We start from the raw sequence: 21,934 nt of genomic DNA, 5'->3' as shown, positions 1-21,934 counted from the left end.
GTCCTGAAGGTCACCTGGATTTGGAAACACAGTCACTCACTTCAACCGCCCCTCCCCCCCCCCGCAGACCTTTTTCGACCCTGATTTTTTTTTTTTATGCCGTGAACAAACTTTGGTACATCACGGGCGATGAAGGTTGTGGGCAAGTTTCAATGAAATTGGGTGTATAGTTTCGGAAAAGAGATAAAATACTTATTTTAGGAAGGAGGGGGAAGACTCTCCCCCCCCCCCCACCGTAGACCCTTCAATGATCGCAGATTTTGATGCGGCCGATACACTTTTGTACATCTTGGGTGATGAAGATTGTGATGAATTTTCATCTCAATTGTGTATGTCGTTTCGGAGACGATTGCAAATACCCATTTTGGGGGGTTCAATGTTTCTTTCTCTCCCCATGGACCCCCATAATAAGCTTAGATTTTGAGCCGATCAAGACACCGTTGTTCGGCATCAGATATGAACCTTGAGACCAAGTTTCATCAAAACTGTGTGTTTTGTTCAAGCGATTGTGACAAGTATTTACAGACTGACACATCACTCACTCACTTATCTGCAGACACTGCTAAATGGCATATAATAAGCCCTAACAGCTGATCTCAAACGAATACTCATGAAACTAGAAGGACACTCAATGGAGCGCATACCTCTGCCAGGCTGATTAGTTTACATTTTGTATCCCACTGATCGACCGGATCTTGATTCGGACCTGAACTAAAATTTAATCGGCTCGTTCTCATCACCGAACCAAGTCACCCACCAAGTTTTGTCCGAATCCGTTCATAACTTTTTGAAATACCGTGCTATATGTCGTTTTAGCCCGATTACTCAATGGTGAAGAATCACTGAAAAATATTATCGAATCCGGATCCTGATTCGAATCTTCACCAAAATCAAATCAATTCTTCCTTGTCACATATCCAAGCTCCACAAAATTTTGTTTAAATCCATCCAAAACTTATTGACATGTCCTGCAATACATCGTTTTTGGCCCTATCTCCCAATGGTGAAGAATCACTTGAAAAATTCTCAGATCCAGATCCCGATTCGGATCTTCACCAAAATCTAATCATTTCATCCTTGTCACATAACCAAGCTCCACAAAATTTTGTCCAAATCCGTCCACAACTTTTTGAGATATTTTGTTCACAAACAAACAAACAAACAAGCAGAGGTGAAACAATAACCTCCGTCCACCTTAAGTGGCGGAAGTAATAACTGACTCGGGTCCGCTTTATGTTGTGTGCCATTGCCTCGTGGGGAGCGGCGATTTCGCAGGGCTGGAACAATATTATCACAGATTTGTCGCTTGTATGTTATCAATTAAATCACATAATATATCGTACATTGAGAAAACTGTTACATTCCACCATGGATCATCCTGATTGCAAAGTAAACAGGAGTTGGAAAGCAACCTCTTTTTACCATGCTTCTCCCGTCTCTTTCTGCTCTCATTTGCGCTTGTCATTCAAAGAACATGGATGTGGCTCTGTCATCTCACAGCTGACAACACACATGGATTTAAACAAACCACAAAATATATTGCTTGCATTGTGGTTTGTCGATGCGAATGATAATGAAGAAAAACTTTTGGTTTGATCATCTTCATCATGTTTGCTGTTTTTCTGGTGATATGCAGGGGAGTGCTTTGATTTAAAGCACAAGATGCACGAGCTGGAACATGCACTGAGTGTGCATGAGGAGGAAATGGCGGTGATGCGAAACAAGCTTTTTGAAGAGTTCGAGCAAAAGCATCGAACCATCATTGAGCGCGCTTCACAGAAGGAAAAGAAGCTCGTTGACGAAAATCAGCATTTGAAAGATGCTATCTGTGTATGTACATCATTCATGTTTGCACATCATCCATGTTTGTACATCATCCATGTTTGTACATCATCCATGTTTGTACATCATCCATGTTTGCACATCTATCATATTTGTTTGAATATCCTCCGCCTATGTATACCAACGCTGTTTGATGTTTTCACGTCATTCATTTATGCATGCAATTTGTGCATCGTTTCTGTATGTAAATACAGGACACGTAAACATGTCAACATACGCATTTTCATAATCACATCTACATCATCCTTGTTGTATTATTGTACCTATGCATGTATAATTGTCAATGTTTGCACTTTTGTGTTGATATATTGCATAAATCATACAGTTTGTGTGTGTGTGTGTGTGTGTGTGTGTGTGTGTGTGTGTGTGTGTGTGTGTGTGTGTGTGTGTGTGTGTGTGTGTATGTGTGTGTGTGTGTGTGTGTGTGTGTGTGTGTGTGTGTGTATATATATATATATATATATATATATATATATATATATATATATATATATATATATATATATATATCTTTTTTTTATACAGTGGGGAGAACAAGTATTTGATACACTGCCGATTTTGCAGGTTTTCCCACTTACAAAGCACGTAGAGGTCTGTAATTTTTATCATCGGTACACTTCCACTGTGAAAGACGGAATCTAAAACAAAAATCCTGAAAATCACATTGTATGATTTTAAAATAATTAATTTGCATTTTATTGCATGAAATAAGTATTTGATCACCTACCAACCAGTAAGAATTCCGGCTCTCACAGACCTGTTCGTTTTGTCTTTAAGAAGCCCTCCCATTCTCCACTCATTTCCTGTATTAACTGCAACTGTTTGAACTCGTTATCTGCATAAAAGACAGCTGTGCACATTCAATCAATCAAACTCCAACCTCTCCACAATGGGCAAGACCAGAGAGCTGTCAATGGACATCAGGGAGAAAATTGTAGACTTGCACAAGGCATGGGATGGGCGACAGGACAATAGGCAAGCAGCTTGGTGAGAAGGCAACAACTGTTGGTGCAATTATTAGAAAATGAAAGAAGTTCAAGATAACAGTCAATCTCCCTCGGTCTGGGGCTCCATGCAAGATCTCACCTCGTGGAGCCTCAATGATCATGAGAAAGGTGAGGGATCAGCCCAGAACTACAGGGCAGGACCTGGTCAATGACCTGAAGAGAGCTGGGACCACAGTATCAAAATAAACCATCAGTTACACACTACGCCGTCATGGATTAAAATCCTGCAGCGCACGCAAGGTCCCTCTGCTCAAGCCAGCGCATGTCCAGGCCTGTCTGAAGTTTGCCAATGACCATCTGGATGATCCAGAGGAGGAATGGGAGAAGGTCATGTGGTCTGATGAGACCAAAATAGAGCTTTTTGGTTTAAACTCCACTCGCCGTGTTTGGAGGAAGAAGAACGATGAGTACAACCCCAAGAACACCATCCCAACCGTGAACAATGGAGGTGGAAACATCATTATTTGGGGATGCTTTTCTGCAAAGGGGACAGGACGACTGCACCGTATTGAGGGGAGGATGGATGGGGGCATGTATCACGAGATCTTGGCCAACAACCTCCTTCCCTCAACAAGAGCATTTTCGATGGGGCGTGGCTGGGTCTTCCAGCATGACAACGACCCGAAACACACCGCCAGGGCAACTCAGGAGTGGCTCCGTAAGAAGCATCTCAAGGTCCTGGAGTGGCCTCGCCAGTCTACAGAGCTGAACCCAATAGAAAATCTTTGGAGGGAGCTGAAAGTCTGTGTTGCCCAGCGACAGCCCCAAAACCTGAAGGATCTGGAGAAGATCTGTATGCAGGAGTGGGCCAAAATCCCTGCTGCAGTCTGTGCAAACCTGGTTAAGAACTACAGGAAAGGTCAGATCTCTGAAATTGCAAACAAAGGTTTCTGTTCCAAATATTAAATTCTGTTTGTCTGATGTATCAAATGCTTATTTCATGCAATAAAATGCAAATTAATTATTTAAAAATCATACAATGTGATTTTCAAGATTATTATTTTCGATTCCGTCTTTCACAGTTGAAGTGTACCTATGATAAAAAATTACAGACCTCTACGTGCTTTGTAAGTGGGAAAACCTGCAAAATCGGCAGTGTATCAAATACTTGTTCTCCCCACTGTGTGTATCTATATATATATATATAGGTTGAAGATTTGGATGGGGGATGATAAGAGGTGGTGGTGAACAGCTGTTTTGAAGGCCTGTAGGGAAGAATGGGATTGAATAGATTGAGGGAGTTTATTCCAAATGCGGGAAAAAAGAGGAATGAAAGAGTGACGGTGAGCAGTGATTCGTGATTTTGGTAGTTTTACCAGAAAGGGGTGGTTGGCGGACCTTGAGCGCCCTGCGCAAATGTGGTGTGGACAAATCGCAGAGAGAGAGGGGGGGACGAGGCTGGAGAGGAGACGGTAGAAGACAGAAAGACCACCGACCAACCTGCGGTGAGAGAGTAAGAGGCCCAAAGACTCAGCCTCATTGTAGGAGATGCCAATGATCCGAAATGCCTTGGTTTCCACAGCGTGAAGCCGAGAAAGGTGGGAGGCAGGAGCACCAGCCCAGAGGGGAGAGCAGTACTCCATCAGGCTGCGGACGAAAGCTTTGTAAGTGGTCAGGAGCTCAGGTGGGCCGAGGAAGGACTTTCCATGACGGAGGATTCCCAGTCGGCGACTGGCTTTGGAGACGAGGTTTGAAATGTGGCTTTCCCAGGAAAGGTTATGGCAAATAGTCAGACCCAGAAGCTTGAAAGAAAGGACTTCTTCCAGAGGATTGTTGAGAAAGTGGATGGGGGGGGGTTCTAACCGGTCCTTTCGAAGAGACATAGTGAGAGTGTGAGATTTGTCCGGATTGAAAGACAAGGGTCGTCGTCTAAAATAAATAGCTCAAGGGCGGAAATGATACACCAATTGATACAACGGATGGTGGGGTGATGAAAGACACGGGTTCACGGGTCTTCTCGTGTAAAAGAAATATTTGTGGACAATATCTGCATGTTTGTGTGTAATATCGTTACGGCCACGGGTACCGAGTGTATTATGAGGGGGTTAATCCTCGTTTCTCCTCAGAAGAACCGGACCTGGGGCCACTGTTCACAATTAACTTTGTGGTGCAGTGTGTTGCTTGAACAAGTCAGGTGGCCGAGCATTTACTGCTGGTGCATGCCGAGGACGACAGGTTAATTTTTATGGAAATTACCTTCCATTCGATCTTGGATTGGTCAATGCTGGATCAATGGAAGCAAATGACAATCAGAGACAGGTTGAAACATCAACAAGGAATTTATTATGAAGAAAAATAAATATAGTGAAGAACTTTTTATTTCCTTGCAGATGAAGTGGTTGTGTCTGAGGTGTGGTGTTGTGCAATGTGGGGGGTGCGGTGTCGTGCCAGAGGAAAATGGGATTGCGAGTCAGTAATGATGTTGTTTGTGTGTCCAAAGAAGATGGGATGGAGAGGTGGATAGAGAGAGGGGAGAATAGATGCGTAAGCACAAAGATCCCTAACCAAGCTGTGTAAAGGTTTGCATGTGTCGAGTGTACCTTCGTGGGACGCTACGCCTGAGCTCGTGATGTGGCACGTTATCTACTGCTTAATTACTTTGCCGTGGCAACGTGCGCTCCGCACTGGTCCTTCTGGCTGCACGGGGGTAGCGGAACATCAACAGCATGGCAGGGAATCTCGGCAGTCGCCCCTGATCAGGCTCTCAAAGAAGAAGCATGTTCTGGCAATCACACACCAATAGCGAGACAGGGAACGAAGCGAAGATGCCAGTGAAGTGCCGAGCAGAGAGCAAAGAGAGTCTAATGGCTCCGCACTCCCCCTTTTATGAGTTCCGGGCGAAGGGTGGGGTGATGAGCGGAAAGCGAAGCGCTGTGGCCCGAATCCTGCTCTATTGGGCCACAGCGGCCCGATCCTACCCTGCCAAGCTCCGGGACCGGAAACCGTCTCAGATACCCACCCACTTTGGCCACGGGTCGGAACTCCTGACTCAACATAGGGCATGCTCTCTGAGCTGGCACCCCGGCCCTGAACGTGCTCCGAGTGCAGTCTGAATGTCGAGTGCAGTCACAGCGGACTTTCCCTGCCACCACTGGATGAGGGTTGTATCAATTCCAGATGCTCATCTGGGATGTCCCCGGTGAGATGTGGTCGGGCTATTGACGTCTGTTTCGTGTTCAAGCATCGTGCGGTGCCGAGGACAATCCGAGTCGTGTGGTGCTCCTCAAAAGAGAGTGGCGAATTGTTGCGATGCAGAGGTATGAGGGGGGCAGGGATCTTTTTCCACATCTGCGGGAGGCGTTTGTGGTCAAAGTGGTGAGGTTTGGTGAGGGAGATGTGAAGTAAGGTGAGGTGCCATTTGGGAATTGGTGCGCATATTTGACAAAACAATGGCACGCGATGCACGGGTGCTATTGTGTGGAGTGGAGTGGTGTGGTGGATCCGAGCCATGGAAAGCAACGTGGTGTGCTCATTATCAATTACCTATTGAATGGCGTGTGTGCTTGCATGTTTGTTTCGTGCATTGTATAAAAGGACAGGGTTAGGGGAGGAATCAGAATGTGAATCAGAGCACATGCCATAATCTCAAGAATCTGTTAAACGAAGCCGAATGACAAAATTTAAGTTCCGGAATCGAACTTAGCAGCAATTCTGACTTCTAAGAAACCTTTATCCAATTTGGACATTACTTGGGCGTTTCTGGGTGCATGGGTTTATCGACGCAATTGGTAATCACTTGCCAAGCCAGGTGTTCTGTTTGAGTGCTTGTTTGAGTGTTTAAGCCACTTGCCAAGCACCCTACAGTTGATCGTGGTGCAGTTCGTGTCCCGATGAGGATGTGCAGTTGACAGTTACGACAAGATGGAGTGTGTGTGTGGTTTTCTTTTTGTTCGTAAAGCATAACATTTTCTCTCTGTGCAAACTCCCCTCTGTCCACCCCCCTCTCTCTCTCTCTCTGCACATTCTCACTCTGCCTCCTCCTCATGCAGTGTTGCACCCTCCCACACCTCTTTCTCCCTCTTTTTCTCTATCTCTCTTTGTCTCCATATGGTGTTTGTGTCAGGGCAGTGTTTATCTCTGGGTGGTCTTTGGTTTCAGTCATGAGAAACTGATGGTTTGATAATTTTGTGGCAGGAACACGATACGACCATAACAAATCTGCAGGATCAAATTGATCAAGCAGAGATGATGATTTCAAGGCAGGCGAATATGATACAAAGGCAGACCAGTGAGCTCGAGAAGATCGGCCCACACAGTAAGCTTCGTGCTTTCATCGAGGTGAGTTACATCCAGTGTCAAACTGAAGCCTTGAGGCTGAGAGGTGAGAGATGGATTGGAGTCCTATGTAGGGATTCAAATGAGTTTGGTGATGGACTCAGCCACTTGGTCACTCAGCCACTTCGTCACTCACCTGTTTGAGTAGCAACACACTTCACACCGAATTCATCATAAGCTCTGCTGTGTTTGTGTGTGTGTTTTAACACTGATTTTGTAAAGCACTTCCTGTATATATTTTATAACTCGTGCTGCACGTTTTGTATCATGCATTGGTGATGCAACAGCATCCACATAGACCTGCGGTGTCGTCTGTGATGCAGATATTGTTTCATGCACATTTTAATTGGAATATCATACATGGATGAACGGAAGTGTTTCAACACATGATTTTTACATGACAAGTGAACCACATTTTACCACATGATACTATTTACACCACCATCCATACTTATTTACTCCTGCCACAAACAAAAATCGGAGAAAAACAAGAAAAATCCAGAAGGGCACTCGGTGGAGCACACACCTCCACCATGCAATGCCTGATCCATGAGAACATATTGGGCCCAATACACTTTTTAAATATAATGTGATGCATCATTTTTGGCCCTCCCTCCCAATGTTGAAGAATGACTTAAAAAATTAAAAATTCTCGTGTCCTAATCTTGATTCAGATCTTCACCAAAATCGAATCAATTTGTTCTTTTCACCACCCAACTTATCCACCAAGTTTCGTCTGTATCCGTCCACAAATTTTTGAGATGTCGTTTTTAACCCAATCTCTCAATGCTGAAGAATCACTTTAAAATTCTCGTCGCCAGATCTGGAACTTCACCAAACTCTAATCATTTCGGCCTTGCCACGTTCCCAACCTGTCCACCAAGTTTCATGGGGAACCTTGCACAACTTTTTGAGATGTCCTGCACACAGACAAACAAATGGACAGACAGGCAGGGTGAAAACATAACCTCCTTCCACCTTTCGTGGCAGAGGTGAAAAAAGGAAAAAGGTGATGGAATGGAATTCCAAAAATAGGGGCAACACCCCCAGGGTGCTAACCCGGTGGAATAATGATTCTGAGGAGGAAATCAACATCAGACGGAATTGGAAAAATGTACCAATGAACCAATGTTATTGCAAAGACCAATTTTTGGGGGAAATCCACCCCCAGCAAAAACCCTCTTTGACCCCAATTTAAAAAAATATGTGAACAAACTTTGGATCATCACAAGTGATGAAGGTTGTGGTCAAGTTTCATCAAAATCGTGTTTGTTGTAGTTCAAGTGTACTTGTATATGTTTGCAGGTATATCATGCCTGTCCATGCTTGCATATCCATGAATGTGTGGCCCATGTATGTATGTATGTATGTTGTGAAAGTATGCAGACAACATACGCACAAATTCTGATTGTGAACAATGTACATCATCCAATTCCCAATGCACACCCCCATTTTATGTCAGGTCACATCTTTGTTGTGCATCATGAATGGTTTGACAATGTTGTGGCAGGAACAAGATGTGACCATTACAAAACTGCGACATCAAATCGATGAAGAAGAGGTAGAGATTTCGAGGCAGGCCAAGCTCATACAGAGCCAGGCCCTTGAGCTGGAGGAGATCGGCCCATGCAGTGAGTTTCTCTGTAAACATGAGGTGAGTTACATCCAGAGTAAAACTAAAGCTTTGAGAGGTTGGTGCCTTTTGAGATGAGGAGTGAAGAGAGTGATTCGTATTCTCGGATCCAAATGAGAATAGTGATCCTGAAACGAGTTTTGTAACATGATTTTAGTGTGGAGTAATAATTTTAATTGTCCAAAGGATCATGATCAGATTTGAAAATCCAACACAAACTCCAACGATAAAAAAATCGTTTATTTTCTTTTATTATCCTTTTTTATTGATCTTTTTCGTGATATAAAAATGAGATGTTGAAAACATCCTCCTTGTGGACGAAATGGCTTCTCGGGGTGCAGATCTTACTTGATGGAATTGCTGGCTCAAGGCAATTCGTGCCTGAAAGACGTGAAGACAAAATACTGTTCCTCGAGACTGAACTCCTTCATTGGGTTTTTTAACGACAGACTTGGTGGAAGTTATTGAACTTGATGTTGTTGTTGAATGATTTTGAAACATTTTAATATTATTGTGCGAAGTGCAAAAAATCTACAGAACATTGAACGAGGTATGCTAACCGCTGTAGGAAGCAAGGATGTAAAAGCTGACGTTTTTGGTGGTAACCATTCCGGGCTGTTCTTGTGGCCAACTGCTGGCAATTCTCTGTATTTAATTATTTATGTATGTCTGAACTGCACAGAATTGAAAACGGCTCGTGGTAGATTTTCACCAATTTTTTCACACGTGCTTGTGGTACACAGTGTCGGGTAAAGGGCTTGAAAATTAATCTCCCACTTCTCTCCCCCACTCCGACAATGGTGTGGGAGACGACCTGCAATTTTCATCTGGACGCGTATCATCGTGCAAGTTGTTTAACCACTGACCCCTGCCTGAGGGAGGGATGTTGACACCATATATCATGCAAAAAGGCAACAGGTTGTCGTTTTCAATCACTGAGTGGCTTGTATTTTAATCAGCCAGTGATAGCAAAGCGTGTGACACTTTGTTCCAGCTCGGACATTTTGTGAGTTTGCTTGATTTTGTGTCGTCCACTCACGTGATCATTGTGGCTGCGTCTTTGTCAGCCCTGTGTGATTTTTGTGTTTTGCTGAATTAATTTCCCTGCAGCTCTTTTTGTCAAAGATTGAAACGACAGAATGAGGAGGTAGTAACATCGATGAAATGCAGTGTTTTTGATCAAAATGATAATGCAACAACATATCTGCAAAAAGATCATACCGCTTGCTTTGTGGTGATATCAGAGCAGCATGGTGGAAATTCTCATTGTCCATTGTTTGCATTTAATTTTGAGGAGCAGGCAGTGCCAACTGTCCTTCTTTTTCTTCTTTTGTATGCTACAGATGGCTGCGAGTGGGATCATTGACTGAGGGTTTGGCTGTGCCTCTGATGCAACGTTCTCTGTAGGTTAGGACATGAATTTGTAATTTGTTCAAAGTGCTGGTGATAGCTCACCTACTCTCCGACTCTTTGTGAAGGAAACTGTGGGATCTTTATTGTCCACCAACTAATGTTGACAGACTGGACGCCCAATCCAATGTCCATCCAAGGGAATCACCTTGCCTTCGAGACTGTTTGTGGCTGAGCTGAGATTCAAACCCAGTCTGGATGGCCAGACAGAGGGATATGTGCATACCTCTTGGCTATTCTGCCACCTCCCAGGTATTGCACATGAAACTAGAACAGCATTCAGTGGAGCACATACCTGTGCCAGGCTGAACAGTTTAGTTTTTGTATCCCATTGATGGGCCGGATCTGGATCTGGACCTGAAGCAAAATATAATCAGCTTGTGCTTGTTAATCGATGAGAGATCTCAAAGCAACAAGATGCCTTTGCATCAATTTAGCCAAGCAGGTTTTATCAACATCAAAAACCTGGACGAGTCTACACGTGATGTGAGAGTATTCATTTTGGTTGACTTATTCTGTGTCCGTCGTGACAGAATATCATTCCAAATGAAGGTGTCTTACCCTTTATTTGTAGTTTTCACCTTAAAACACACTGAGCACAAAACAAATTGAAACTTTTGATTTGATTCTTGCACTTGCTCTTAATTTACCTCTGAAAGATATCATACCTTGATAATCTTCAAATATTATCTCTCTCTCTCTCACACACACACACACACACACACACACACACACACACACACACACACACACACACACACACACACACACACACACACACACACACACACACACACACACACACACACACACACACACACACACACACACACACACACACCAGCATCTTGAACAAAAGAAGAGGTCAACTCAATTGGGATGGAGAACGAATCATTATATATGCCCAGGACCAAGGACGCAACACTAATCTATCCATATATTACTAAAACTCTCATCTTGTATGTATGTTCCCGAAATACAGCCAAAACGGTACACGATAGCACAAAATTTTTGGGCCACCTTACCATTCGCCGGCCATGTGCAGTATCAATTTTCGTTCTAATCGGGCAACGAAAAAAATTATTAAAAAATCAATTCCCGATTCAGTGAAGTACTCTTCGGGAGTATTTGATCAATGCAAACAACCTCAGCGGTATAGTTCGCTGGAGCTATTTTTTTGTTGTTGTTGAAATGATTTTTTATCATCCGCTGTCACAACTGGAACCCAACGGGTTCACGGGTCGTCGAGTGTCTTTGAAAAATTGGCAGGACGAAGCCAATCGGACAAGTGCAGGTTCTGCAAGGTAGAAACAGCAAGCATGAATGACCTCCTATCGAGATGCAAAAACCTCATGTCAGAGCAGCTGCACACACAAAGGCACAACAGGGTATGTGGAGTTACGCCTCAGAACATCTGCAGAAATTTCAAAATCCCAACTCCTCAAAACTCATGGAAATGTAAACCAAAAGCAATCATTGAAAACAAGAACATAATGCTCACGTACAACCTGATGATCCCATTCTGCCTGATCATTATAAACAAAGCACTGCAACCATACATAGTTCTCAGATACAAAAAGGAAAAGAAGGCATTGTTAATTGAGGTTTCAGTACCCAGTGATTTTGATCTAAATAATGCAGAAATCAAGAAAATCCCTGGGAATATTACCACAAACGTACTACAATTGGAGGCAGTCCAGGGTTTGGTGACGAACCTGAAAAGAGCCATCGGAGCAAAAGTCTGAGAACAATAAAGTTGAACAATTTGGTCCGTGAACTGTGATCCCTTACCGAAGCTGAGGTTAATACTTTGAGTCCTGGGAAGACTTTGTTCCATTTCCTCATTCCCGTAAATAGAGATCACGATCAACTGCTCACACTGGTCATCTTCTCTAATCACTGCTTTGTTCAGAATGAGTTTGACATCGTTGAATGTGGAGACCTCTGTGGAATCAGTTTTGGCTTTTTGGCACAGAGTTTAACCATATACAATGTGAAACCACATCCATTGGAATGTTTCAAAAAAAGAACAAATGAACTTCTGAATTCTTACACTTGATGACCACATATTAATTGTGGCTCAGGTCTAAATTATTCAACAATGTGGTTGCAACATCCATGCCGAAGCAACCTCTTCTTTCTCCTTCAGCTCACGTGACCCATTACATGTGATGGACGAATCATAGAAGAGATATTTATTGGTTGGGTGATTTGGTTGAAAACTCTCATTGAGGGGACATGAAAGCAAAACATATAAACTGTTAGTTTAATCTCTGTTTGTGGGCTTCATAAGGTGGAATGGAGTCCAAGTGCTCAAAATATACACCATCTTATTTTTGGATCACATTTTGAGGACCAAGTTGTGATGTTTTGCTTGAATCTTCAATATAACTTTCCTGTTTATTGGATTTAACATGCAGAAAACACTTTGTTCCTGAAGGTGTTGATAACCGATGATTTCATTCATACCGTGACAGCCACAAGAGAAGACCATTGATGAACTCCCACTTGAACTCTACAAGATTAAAGAAAAAGACTCACTCCTTTCCGAGTTCATACGTCATGAGGCTGATCAGTTTGAGGAGAACGCAGACCTGCAAAGTACAATTCTGAGGAAGTTTGAGGTAAAACACCTTTTTCTTTATTATCCACATGATTTTTGAAAAAATTAAAATGAGGGGATATTGTAATCTGCTCCGTCTGTCTGTCTCTATCTGTCTGTCCGTCACGCTATCTCCTCTGAAATGGTTGTGCAGAAATTCACAAAACTTGGTAGTTATGATCATTATTGGTGGAACCTTTTGCCATCTTTCAACTTTGCTTTTGATGAGAATCGTGAGGATTTGCGATAGCACGCCACAGACTTTGCTTGGTCAGTGGCCTCAGGACCAGGTATTCAGAAGAAACTTGAGTGTTTCCCCTCATGTCGAGCCCCAACCCCCCAGCCATAACAATACTTTTCCAGTTTGAGTGTGGGGATGACCCTAATTGTGTGTGTTGATGGCAGGTTGGCCTAAAAAATCTTGATTTGCGGTTGAAGATTGAAAAATCATCACGCTTCATCGCAGAGGGACAAAATAAATCCCTGGTAAAGGAACATGCCCTTATACAGAGTGCATTAAATGAGGAGAAAGCACGAAGTGATCAGCTTTCACGGTCTCTGAGAAGGTACGTACGCATCACCAGGCCCATTTTAACTCTTCTCTCCATTTCTTCAATTGGTTTCTGTGTTTTCTCGTGGAAATGATCTTTATTTTGCTTGTTCAGTTACCATTATGTATCTTGTGAAAACATTGTTCCCTAATGTGGAGACACGTGCTGGATCTTGCAGTGCACAGGAACAGATGGAGAAGTTGGAGAAACGTCTCCAAGAGCAGTTCATCGAAGCTCAAGATAGAGTTTCTCAGTTGGAAGCGCAACTTCGTTCTTCCACGGAAGAATTGTGTGAAAGTGAAGCTTCATTGAAACTGGTAATTGCAATGATTCGTTCACGTCATTAATAATGTCATCACACCTTATTCGATCATTGTTTGAGTTTTGATCGAGTTTTCAATTCTGTCTTTGCCATTTTGAACTCTTTTGAAGCGCTCACCACAATGGCTGTTGTTATCTTTGAAGAATCTTATTATAATTATTCTGTGTATGAGACTACCTACGTATACAGTGACATACAAACAGGACTGGTTTCTTTCATCATCATAGTTATTGTCATCGTCATCATCATCATAGTCATTTCATCATCATAGTCATCATCATAGTCATATTTCTATTTGAAAGCAACAAGAAGCCTTTAACCACCTGTGGTCTCCTTGGTCCGATGGACCAAATTTTTATGAGTTTTTCACAGTCTTGTTGCGTCCCCTCCTGCTGTACTGCTTGAACATTACCTTGTCTTTCATTAAGCCCAGATGTGCTTGGGGCCAACGTGGGGATTATTTGTTTGTTTGTTATTATTATTGCCAGATAACACTACAATTCTTATGACCCTCTCCAATGGAGAGAGAATTTTATTTATGTCCATTTGTTTGTTTGTTTGATTGATTGTCTGCACAGAACTTGTGTTTTTCTCCGCAACCTCTTGTCGGATTGAGACAAAATTGTCATCATCGGCGAGACTACTCATGGAGAATGTTTTCATGATAATTACGTCAGAGGTCACGTGGTGTGGCAGCCATGTTGGATTAATCCGAAAACCTTTAAAAATATTCTTCTCCAGAATGGCTGGACAGATTGAAGGGAAGCTTCACACAAATGTTCCTCAAGTTTGGGTGTCCAAGTTTGTTCAGGAATAATTGATAGGTCACGTGGTTTGGCAACTATATTGGAAGGGAGAAAAAAATTATGAAATGACGTTTTCTCTGGAACCGCTTCATCAAGCAATGTGAAACTTCACAATTATCATCTCGAAGTGATGGGGAATACATGTTTTATATTCAAACTTGATCGGCTCACTTGGCTATTCCTGGATGGGTTTGAGGCTGGAGGAGTCGCAGCTGAAATGTGAATCCTATCCACGTTCCTCCTGATGACTTCATCTTTGCATTTTGCTTGTTTGGACGCCTTCTGATGACTCCAATGCAGGACTGCACCGATTTGGTCTTCCATTTGATTTGAATTGAATTTATTTTAATGCCATTCTAAATTCAATTGAATAATAATAAAAAACATTATGGTTCAGGGTCAGGTGTCCAATCAAAGCGGGGTTGCGTCAAAGTGGGACGTCTTGGTACCCGGTCATCATTGCCAGCAGTTATAAAGTAGCAGTTCTAATTATGTCTCTTATTAATCTTGTAACACACCAGTATACAAATGCCACACAAAATACACCACTCAAAAGAAGTCCTGGCAAGGGTCTGCAATCTCTGATTGCTCTTTTTCTTGTTATTGTTGTAAATATTATGTGTTAATGAATATATGCTTTCTTGCAATATTATCATTGCTTTTGTGATATATTGTCGTGGTGCTGCGCGGTTAGGTTAATCCCCGACCCAATTTGTGGTGACGGGTGGTTAACACCGCCAGCCCGGATGGCCGAGTGGTTTCCCTTCGGAGGCGGACACATTGATCCTCAGAGATTACAACCTGTGCGGAAGGGGCAGGGCACAATGGCAGAGCGATGGAGGCACAGATGGATGCACAAAGGGGTTCAGACTCAAACCCCACGACAACGACATGGACACATCATCTTACAATAAACACGGGATTTAATGAAAATAGGAAAATATTTACAAAGGACAATAATTCAGAAATAATAATAATCATGAGATAAATTAAACCGAAAATTGAGGTGCCTCTACACGCAGACTTAAATACAGACAAGAGGAAACAAAATGAAAGAAAATCCTTCCTTTATTCCGGCACTTAGCTTGGCCCAGGGATGGTCTTTTGTGGAACTTGGAATCGAGGCGCTTCATCCTTCACATGTAGACGCGCCCAAAATATGGCGCCAAGCCGTACGTCAGGTAATTCGTGATGGTAATCAACATCAGGGCTGAGAGACCCCGTGCAGCTTCTATTTACAAGCGAATCTGCCGAACGTTCCTCTTTTGCACCCGGTCTGTTTACAACGATTGCCCACACGATGACACGATTTCTGAGGCCCCGTGATCAGGCCACGAGGCATGCTCTCCTTCCCTCCTCAGAAACATACACACTTCATGGATCAGCCGAACAGTCAATGGCTTGCAGCTTGCTCAGTACGTGAGCCAATTCACCTCAGCATGAATACGAGAATCGTGCAGTCTTCTTCATGCGTCGAAGGAAAGCCAGCCGTCGAGCCCTGTTCTTACAGGCCATCTCCTCGCTACATTCTCTCTCGACCGCGTGCTTCCCTGACTGCGCACTCATGCGTTCCTCCTCATCTCTCTCTGATGTCACACCGAACAACCTTCAACCTCCGGGGCGTGGTTTTCTCACGCCAAACCCGAGAAGGCGGGGCGTCTGCCTGCTCGGCATGCTTGGCTCGCTTGTAACTGCAAAAACGTTGGAATCGGTCACGGGTATTCACATACTGGGGGAACTTGAACTTAATCCCTATGTAATTAAAACCGTACCACCCCCCCCCCCCCCGTGTGGTGACATGCAACACTTAAACTCACAGATTCCCTACTTAATTACATCGAGATGTCTCCGACACGTCCACGGACCAAACAACTCCATACGATCTTATCTTTCCTCTTAAATTCCTCCATCTACCCCCACAATGGTAAGAACATATTGTAATTAGAATGCCATGCCATGGTCATTGAATGTATGAAGCTGCTTTATCTGCCTTAAAATCTACCTTTATCTGCATTTAAAACATTAGAATTCTTACGGATCTTTTGTGGTATAGTCGTATCTTAATGGGTCAAAAGAATCTACAGTCTTCGTCGTCTTTTGGGTCCTCTGGGGCTTTTGGGTCATTGGGGACTTTTGGGATTTTGTGAGTCCTCGGGGACTTTTTGGACTTTTGGGTCCTCAGGAACTTTTGGTTCTTCAGGACTTTTTGGGAATTTTTGGGACTTTTCGGTCGTTGGGGACTTTTACGCCCTCAGTGACTTTTTGGGACTTTTGGGTTCTTGAGGAGTTTTGGATTCTTGGTGACTTTTTTGGACCTTTCGGTCCTCAGGGTCTTTTGGGGGTTTTTGGGTATTTTGGGTCATCTGGGTCATTTGGGTCCTCGGGAACTTTTTGGGATTTTTGGATCCTCATGGAGTTTGGGATCCTTTGGGTCTTTTGGTTCATTTGGGTTTTTTGGTCCTTGGGGTCTTTTGGGTCATCAGGTTCTTTTGGGTCCTCGGTGACTTTTTGGGACTTTTAGGCCACGGGGTGTTTTGGGGTCTTTTGGATCCTTGGAGTCTTTTGGGTCTTCTGAAGGGTCTTGGGGCTTCAAAAGGGTCTTCAGTATTTGAAGGGGTCTCAGCAGTCCAAAGGGTCGAAAGATACATTTCAATTGTGTGCAGTAAATGAACAGACTTAAGTAATTAATTGACAAAAGTATGCATCGGACGGACACACACACACACACACACACACACACACACACACACACACACACACACACACACACACACACACACACACACACACACACACACACACACACACACACACACACACACACACACACACACCTCATCCATTGATCGTAGGTTGTTTGTTTTTATTCCCCGCCGCGACCCGGGTCGTCCGTCCGTTCGTCCGTCTGGCTGGGCGTCAACATTTATAGCTGTGAGTGCGATAGCTCATAAACTGTTCGCCATATCGATTTGAAATTTGGGTCACACATGTACGACCTGAAAAGGAACAACCCCATTGATTTTGGGCGTGGCCGGATTCAAGATGGCCGACTGGGGCGGCCATCTTGAAAAAAGTTTTTTGTAATTAATGGAAAAACCTCTTATCTGATTTCAATTATTTTTGGTCACTACGTTCCTCACCCTTGGGAACTTTTTCCAACATGGTTTCGGCCCGCTCGGACATCCAATATGTCCGCCAGGCAGCCATGTTGAAAAAAACGACATTATCGCGAAACAGAAATGGTGTCTTGTTTCGAATTCACCTCCCTCATTATCTGGAATATGTATGACCTTTTTCAATGGCGGGGGATTCCCCATCTCTGATGGGGATGTTTGTTTGTGTTGTTACCCTCTTGTCCTGTGATTTGAGCATGGTTGGAATATTTGTGGAGCTGTGTTCACCTTCAAAATTAGTTGTGTTTTTTTAATGCAGGATGTGATTACAGTTGTTGCATATTGTGCTTCAGGTTAAAGAACAAAAGAAGTGTCTGGAAACTACACATGAGGAGTTCATGAAGGAATTGTTTATCTTGCTGTCTTCACACCTTCCTCTCCACAATAACAATACCGGTCAGTTCATAGTCTGTAATGCTCAAAGGGGCAGTAACATTATCTTTAGATTCTTTGGAATTGTGCTGAAAGTTATTGTCCATGAAGCAGGAAGCAAATTTTCTTGTTTCTCTCAAATTGGGAGGATAATATTTCATTAATGGTCAAATTGTATTGAATATGACTCGACTGTTCATTATAAGGGCAGGAATGATGTTCAACATCACAATTATTTTGGAATTATTACCCCACGTATGTGAAGCACAAAGTGGGGTTAAGCAATTCGTTCATGTCCGTTCGTTCGTCTGTCTGTCCCCAAATGTCAGTTTATGATTGAGGAACAACTTGATTTAAATTAAATGTTATATTTTGAACATGAATCATAAAACAAACATGCCTTTTAATGAACAGTACTTTGGCTCTGAATTCATCCTGATTGCACATTCGCCGAGAGGTGAGATTTTGTTTTTCTACTCTATCTGTCTGCCTGGCAGTGAAACAAAATTATAAATCATTCCAAACCGAAAACTTACTGTTTTTAAGTACGTCATAAAGGAGGTCACACACAACTGGCACGAAGAACTGATGTGACGCGTTGGACATGGTGGTGCAATAAGACACTGCCTCAACTATGGTCATGCATCGGTTGGACGATTTTTGAAATCTTTATTTTATTTAAATTGAATTATATACATAAACACTGTGGAAGACAAATCGCCTTCTTATCACTCCCAAGAACCTCTAGTGGTGCAGTTCTTTGACATGTTAATTAAGGTGGCGAATAAGACTGCTTCCATCGAGCTAAACTTCCGGAAAAAAATATTTAACGATCTTTAAAATCATTATTTCATTTAAATGATACACACTGTGTTGAAAACTGCGAGGGGTAATGTGAACTCTCCAGTTAGTCGTTTCAAGTGGCTTTCCAGGCTGGTGTCACTTAAGTGCATTTTCATCCCCTCCAGAGTGGTATTTCTGAGATGTTGTGGGCATTAAAGAGAATAAGTTATTTTGATTATTCGTGTAAATGCAGGAAGGCAGTACAAAGTGTGTGTTCGTGCACGGGTTTATGTCCCTGCCCTGAACGCGCACGTGCTTCGAAATTTCATGAAAACTTCCTCATCTTGTAAAAAGTGATACGAACGACATTTAAATGTTTAAATTTCCCAGCCTTTGTTTGGTTCTTGAGGATAATTGGAAGTGTTTCTGATTATATTTTTCAGACCTCACCAGAATAGTTTCTCCGATATGGTAGATAAATGTAGTTTGTGAAATCAGCGTCTTGTGGAGACTTGATTTATCAGTGTTCCAACCGTATAATCTTAAATATTGATCACCAGTCCAACAATTGTGTACTTCTATCACACACAGGTCCATGAAAATATAAATACCAATCCTAATCTCACAATCACTCCGTGGTCTCTCACTAAATAAATATTGATACGGAACATTGTGCAAACCTTCCATGATCTGAATATCCCGCATCACTCGAAACAAACTTTTGTCTTTTTCATTCTAAAAAGGTTACAAAGTTGGAGATGAGAATTTACTTGAAGACAGCACAAAACTCCGAGACTGCTTCGACCAGACCCTGTCTGATCTTCGGATCTATCTCGAAGATTCTTCAAGGCAGGTGGGTACTGAGCCTGAAAGAGGCGAGGAATACGATTAGAGCTGGAAGGTTTTCAAGTGGGTTTGATCATGCTGGATTGATGAACCTTTCATTTCTAAGCTTGTGCAGACATACAATAGACTCTTCTCTCATCTTTGTGAAGTTTATATCCAGCCATGGTGTAAAATATTTGTAAAAGGGGGGAGATGGGAACGCATCATGATATTGGAAAGGGAAGCGTAAGGGAGATTTATCGATCAGCAACAGGGCGTCATGTTAATGAGGCAGCCCAGTGTGGCAAGATATCTTGGATTCTGCAGATATGCACAGTTTGCACACTCACTTTTGAGCTGTTGACCATGGGTTTGAATCTGGACCCTTCTTTAAACGATCTCTCTGTTGTTTCGCATGGAGAGAGAGAGATGGATCAATGTTTAAATGGGCCATCAAAAGGATTTTAAGCTGTCAGATTCATCTGTCAGCATTTGTTGATGGATGATTAAGGTTTCAGTGTCTTTTTCGAAGAGTTTACAAGTTATTCTTGGGATCCGAGGGTCCTGAGTTCAGATCCCATTCTGCTGTTGAATTAACACCAGGTGGGGTTGACTATGCCTGTCATCCTTCCGATGTCGGCAAAATGAGTGACAGCCTGCTGGTATGCTGTGTCGGAGTGGCGACCCATCCAGAATTGTGCCCAATCGCCCAGGAGAATGCTGAGGCAGCACCAACGCTCTGCACAGAGTGTGGTCCCAACGCATTGGATTGGAATCAAAGTTATTGCTGGAACGCTGATAAAATTTAACATTCTTACTCGGACCTAAAGGGGGCACTGCATCACTTCAGCATGACAACACTCACGATATTTGGAAACACGATTTATGGTGTCCGCAAAATACGTGGGATTGAAAATCCAGCATTGGAGTTGTGTTTTGTTGTGAATGTTAAACAATATATTCTTGTCCAATTTAATAACAACATCCACAATTAGTTTGAAGAATGAAATTAAACCTTGAGTGGGAATTGATTGCTGGGGAAATATTTTTGTGTCGTGATGTGTTTTACGTCCTCGATGTGTCAAATTGTTGGTTCCTCACCACAGTGATGTTTGTAATCCTTATATTGCTCGTTTGATTCATTTTCAGGTTGAAGTGCTGAAAACTGCCAATGAAGAAAAAACAAAAGAATGTGAATTGTATAATTCACGATTTCAAGAGGCAGTTCAGGTGCTCATGAACATATCAACTTTGTTTCGTGTTTGTCACAAGAGAACATCTATTTATTACATACACACAGGTGGCATGGTTCCCTTATTTCCCTGTGTCCATTTTCCTATCTTCTCGACTTCCTTTTTACCTCCGCCACCAAAGGTCGATGGAGGTTATGTTTTCACCCCTTTCTGTCTCTGTCTGTTTGGCTGTCTGTGAACAGGATATCTCAAAAAGTTGTGGACGGATTCGGATGAAATTTGGTGGGCAGTTTGGGTGTTTGACAAGGATGCATTGATTCGATTTTGGTGAAGGTCCAGATCTGTATCCGGCGACTTGAAATTTTAAAATGATTCTTCACCATTGAGAGATGGGGCTCGGAACTATAAGAAGCATGACATCGCAAAAAGTTATGTGCAGATTTGGACGAAACTTGGTGGACAGGTCGGTTGTGTGATGAGGAAGAAGTGATTTGATTTTGCTTAAAATCCGTATCCGGAGACCAGAATTTTTTTTTAATCTTGAGGTGATTCTTCACCATTGAGAGATTGGGCCAAAAACGATATGAAGAACGGTATTTCAAAAAGTTGACAGATTCGGACGAAACAACGTGGATGAGTTGGTTCGGTGACGAAAACAAGCCAATTCGATTTTGGTTCAGGTAAGCAGATCCGGCCTATCAGTGGGATACAAAATGTAAACTGTTCAGCTTGGTGGACAAATGTTCTCTACTGAGTGCTGTTCTACTTTCAAATATGTTACCCATGACTACCTCATGTCTCACCCATGCACGTCCACGATCTCTTCAACCCAAGCTGATTGTTTCCCATTGTATTACTCTCCGGGCCATTGTAACTCGTGTTTGTTTTCTTCCCCATTTCCTCCATGTGTATGTCCATCCCCTCCATACCTCTGGTACTTTGTTAACCTGCTGTTCATTGTCTATTCAGCTCCTCTTTGAGACTAGACCTAAAAAACAAAAATACATTTTACATTCATTGTATCCAAGGTTGTGTCCATCACCCTGATGATGAATGAGAATCATGTGACAATGAAAAGCCTTTCATCAATGTTTGGGGTGTGATGAATCCTTACGTGGCTAATGTGCTCCTGTATTGTTC

The 21,934-nt window shown here is 42.7% G+C and overlaps 1 protein-coding gene across 1 annotated transcript in view; it reads left to right on the top strand.

Annotated features, from left to right (window-relative positions):
* The window catches only part of LOC147015223 (uncharacterized), a 58,413-nt gene that overhangs the window by 26,344 nt on the left and 10,135 nt on the right, over positions 1–21,934 (top strand). The window contains exons 5-13 of the mRNA XM_085849782.1: positions 1,637–1,830; positions 6,984–7,127; positions 8,635–8,778; positions 12,645–12,791; positions 13,175–13,335; positions 13,499–13,637; positions 17,915–18,017; positions 19,520–19,629; positions 20,751–20,831. Coding sequence (XP_085705908.1) covers positions 1,637–1,830; positions 6,984–7,127; positions 8,635–8,778; positions 12,645–12,791; positions 13,175–13,335; positions 13,499–13,637; positions 17,915–18,017; positions 19,520–19,629; positions 20,751–20,831 — 1,223 coding nt within the window. The remainder of the gene's footprint in view (positions 1–1,636; positions 1,831–6,983; positions 7,128–8,634; positions 8,779–12,644; positions 12,792–13,174; positions 13,336–13,498; positions 13,638–17,914; positions 18,018–19,519; positions 19,630–20,750; positions 20,832–21,934) is intronic.

The sequence above is a fragment of the Eptatretus burgeri genome, chromosome 12 (genome assembly GCF_056783735.1).
Source record: "Eptatretus burgeri isolate ZD-2024b chromosome 12, Ebu_testis_v1, whole genome shotgun sequence".
Lineage (NCBI taxonomy): Eukaryota > Metazoa > Chordata > Myxini > Myxiniformes > Myxinidae > Eptatretus > Eptatretus burgeri.
Note: the sequence above shows the minus strand (reverse complement) of the source record. Positions and strands in the feature narration are given on the sequence as shown.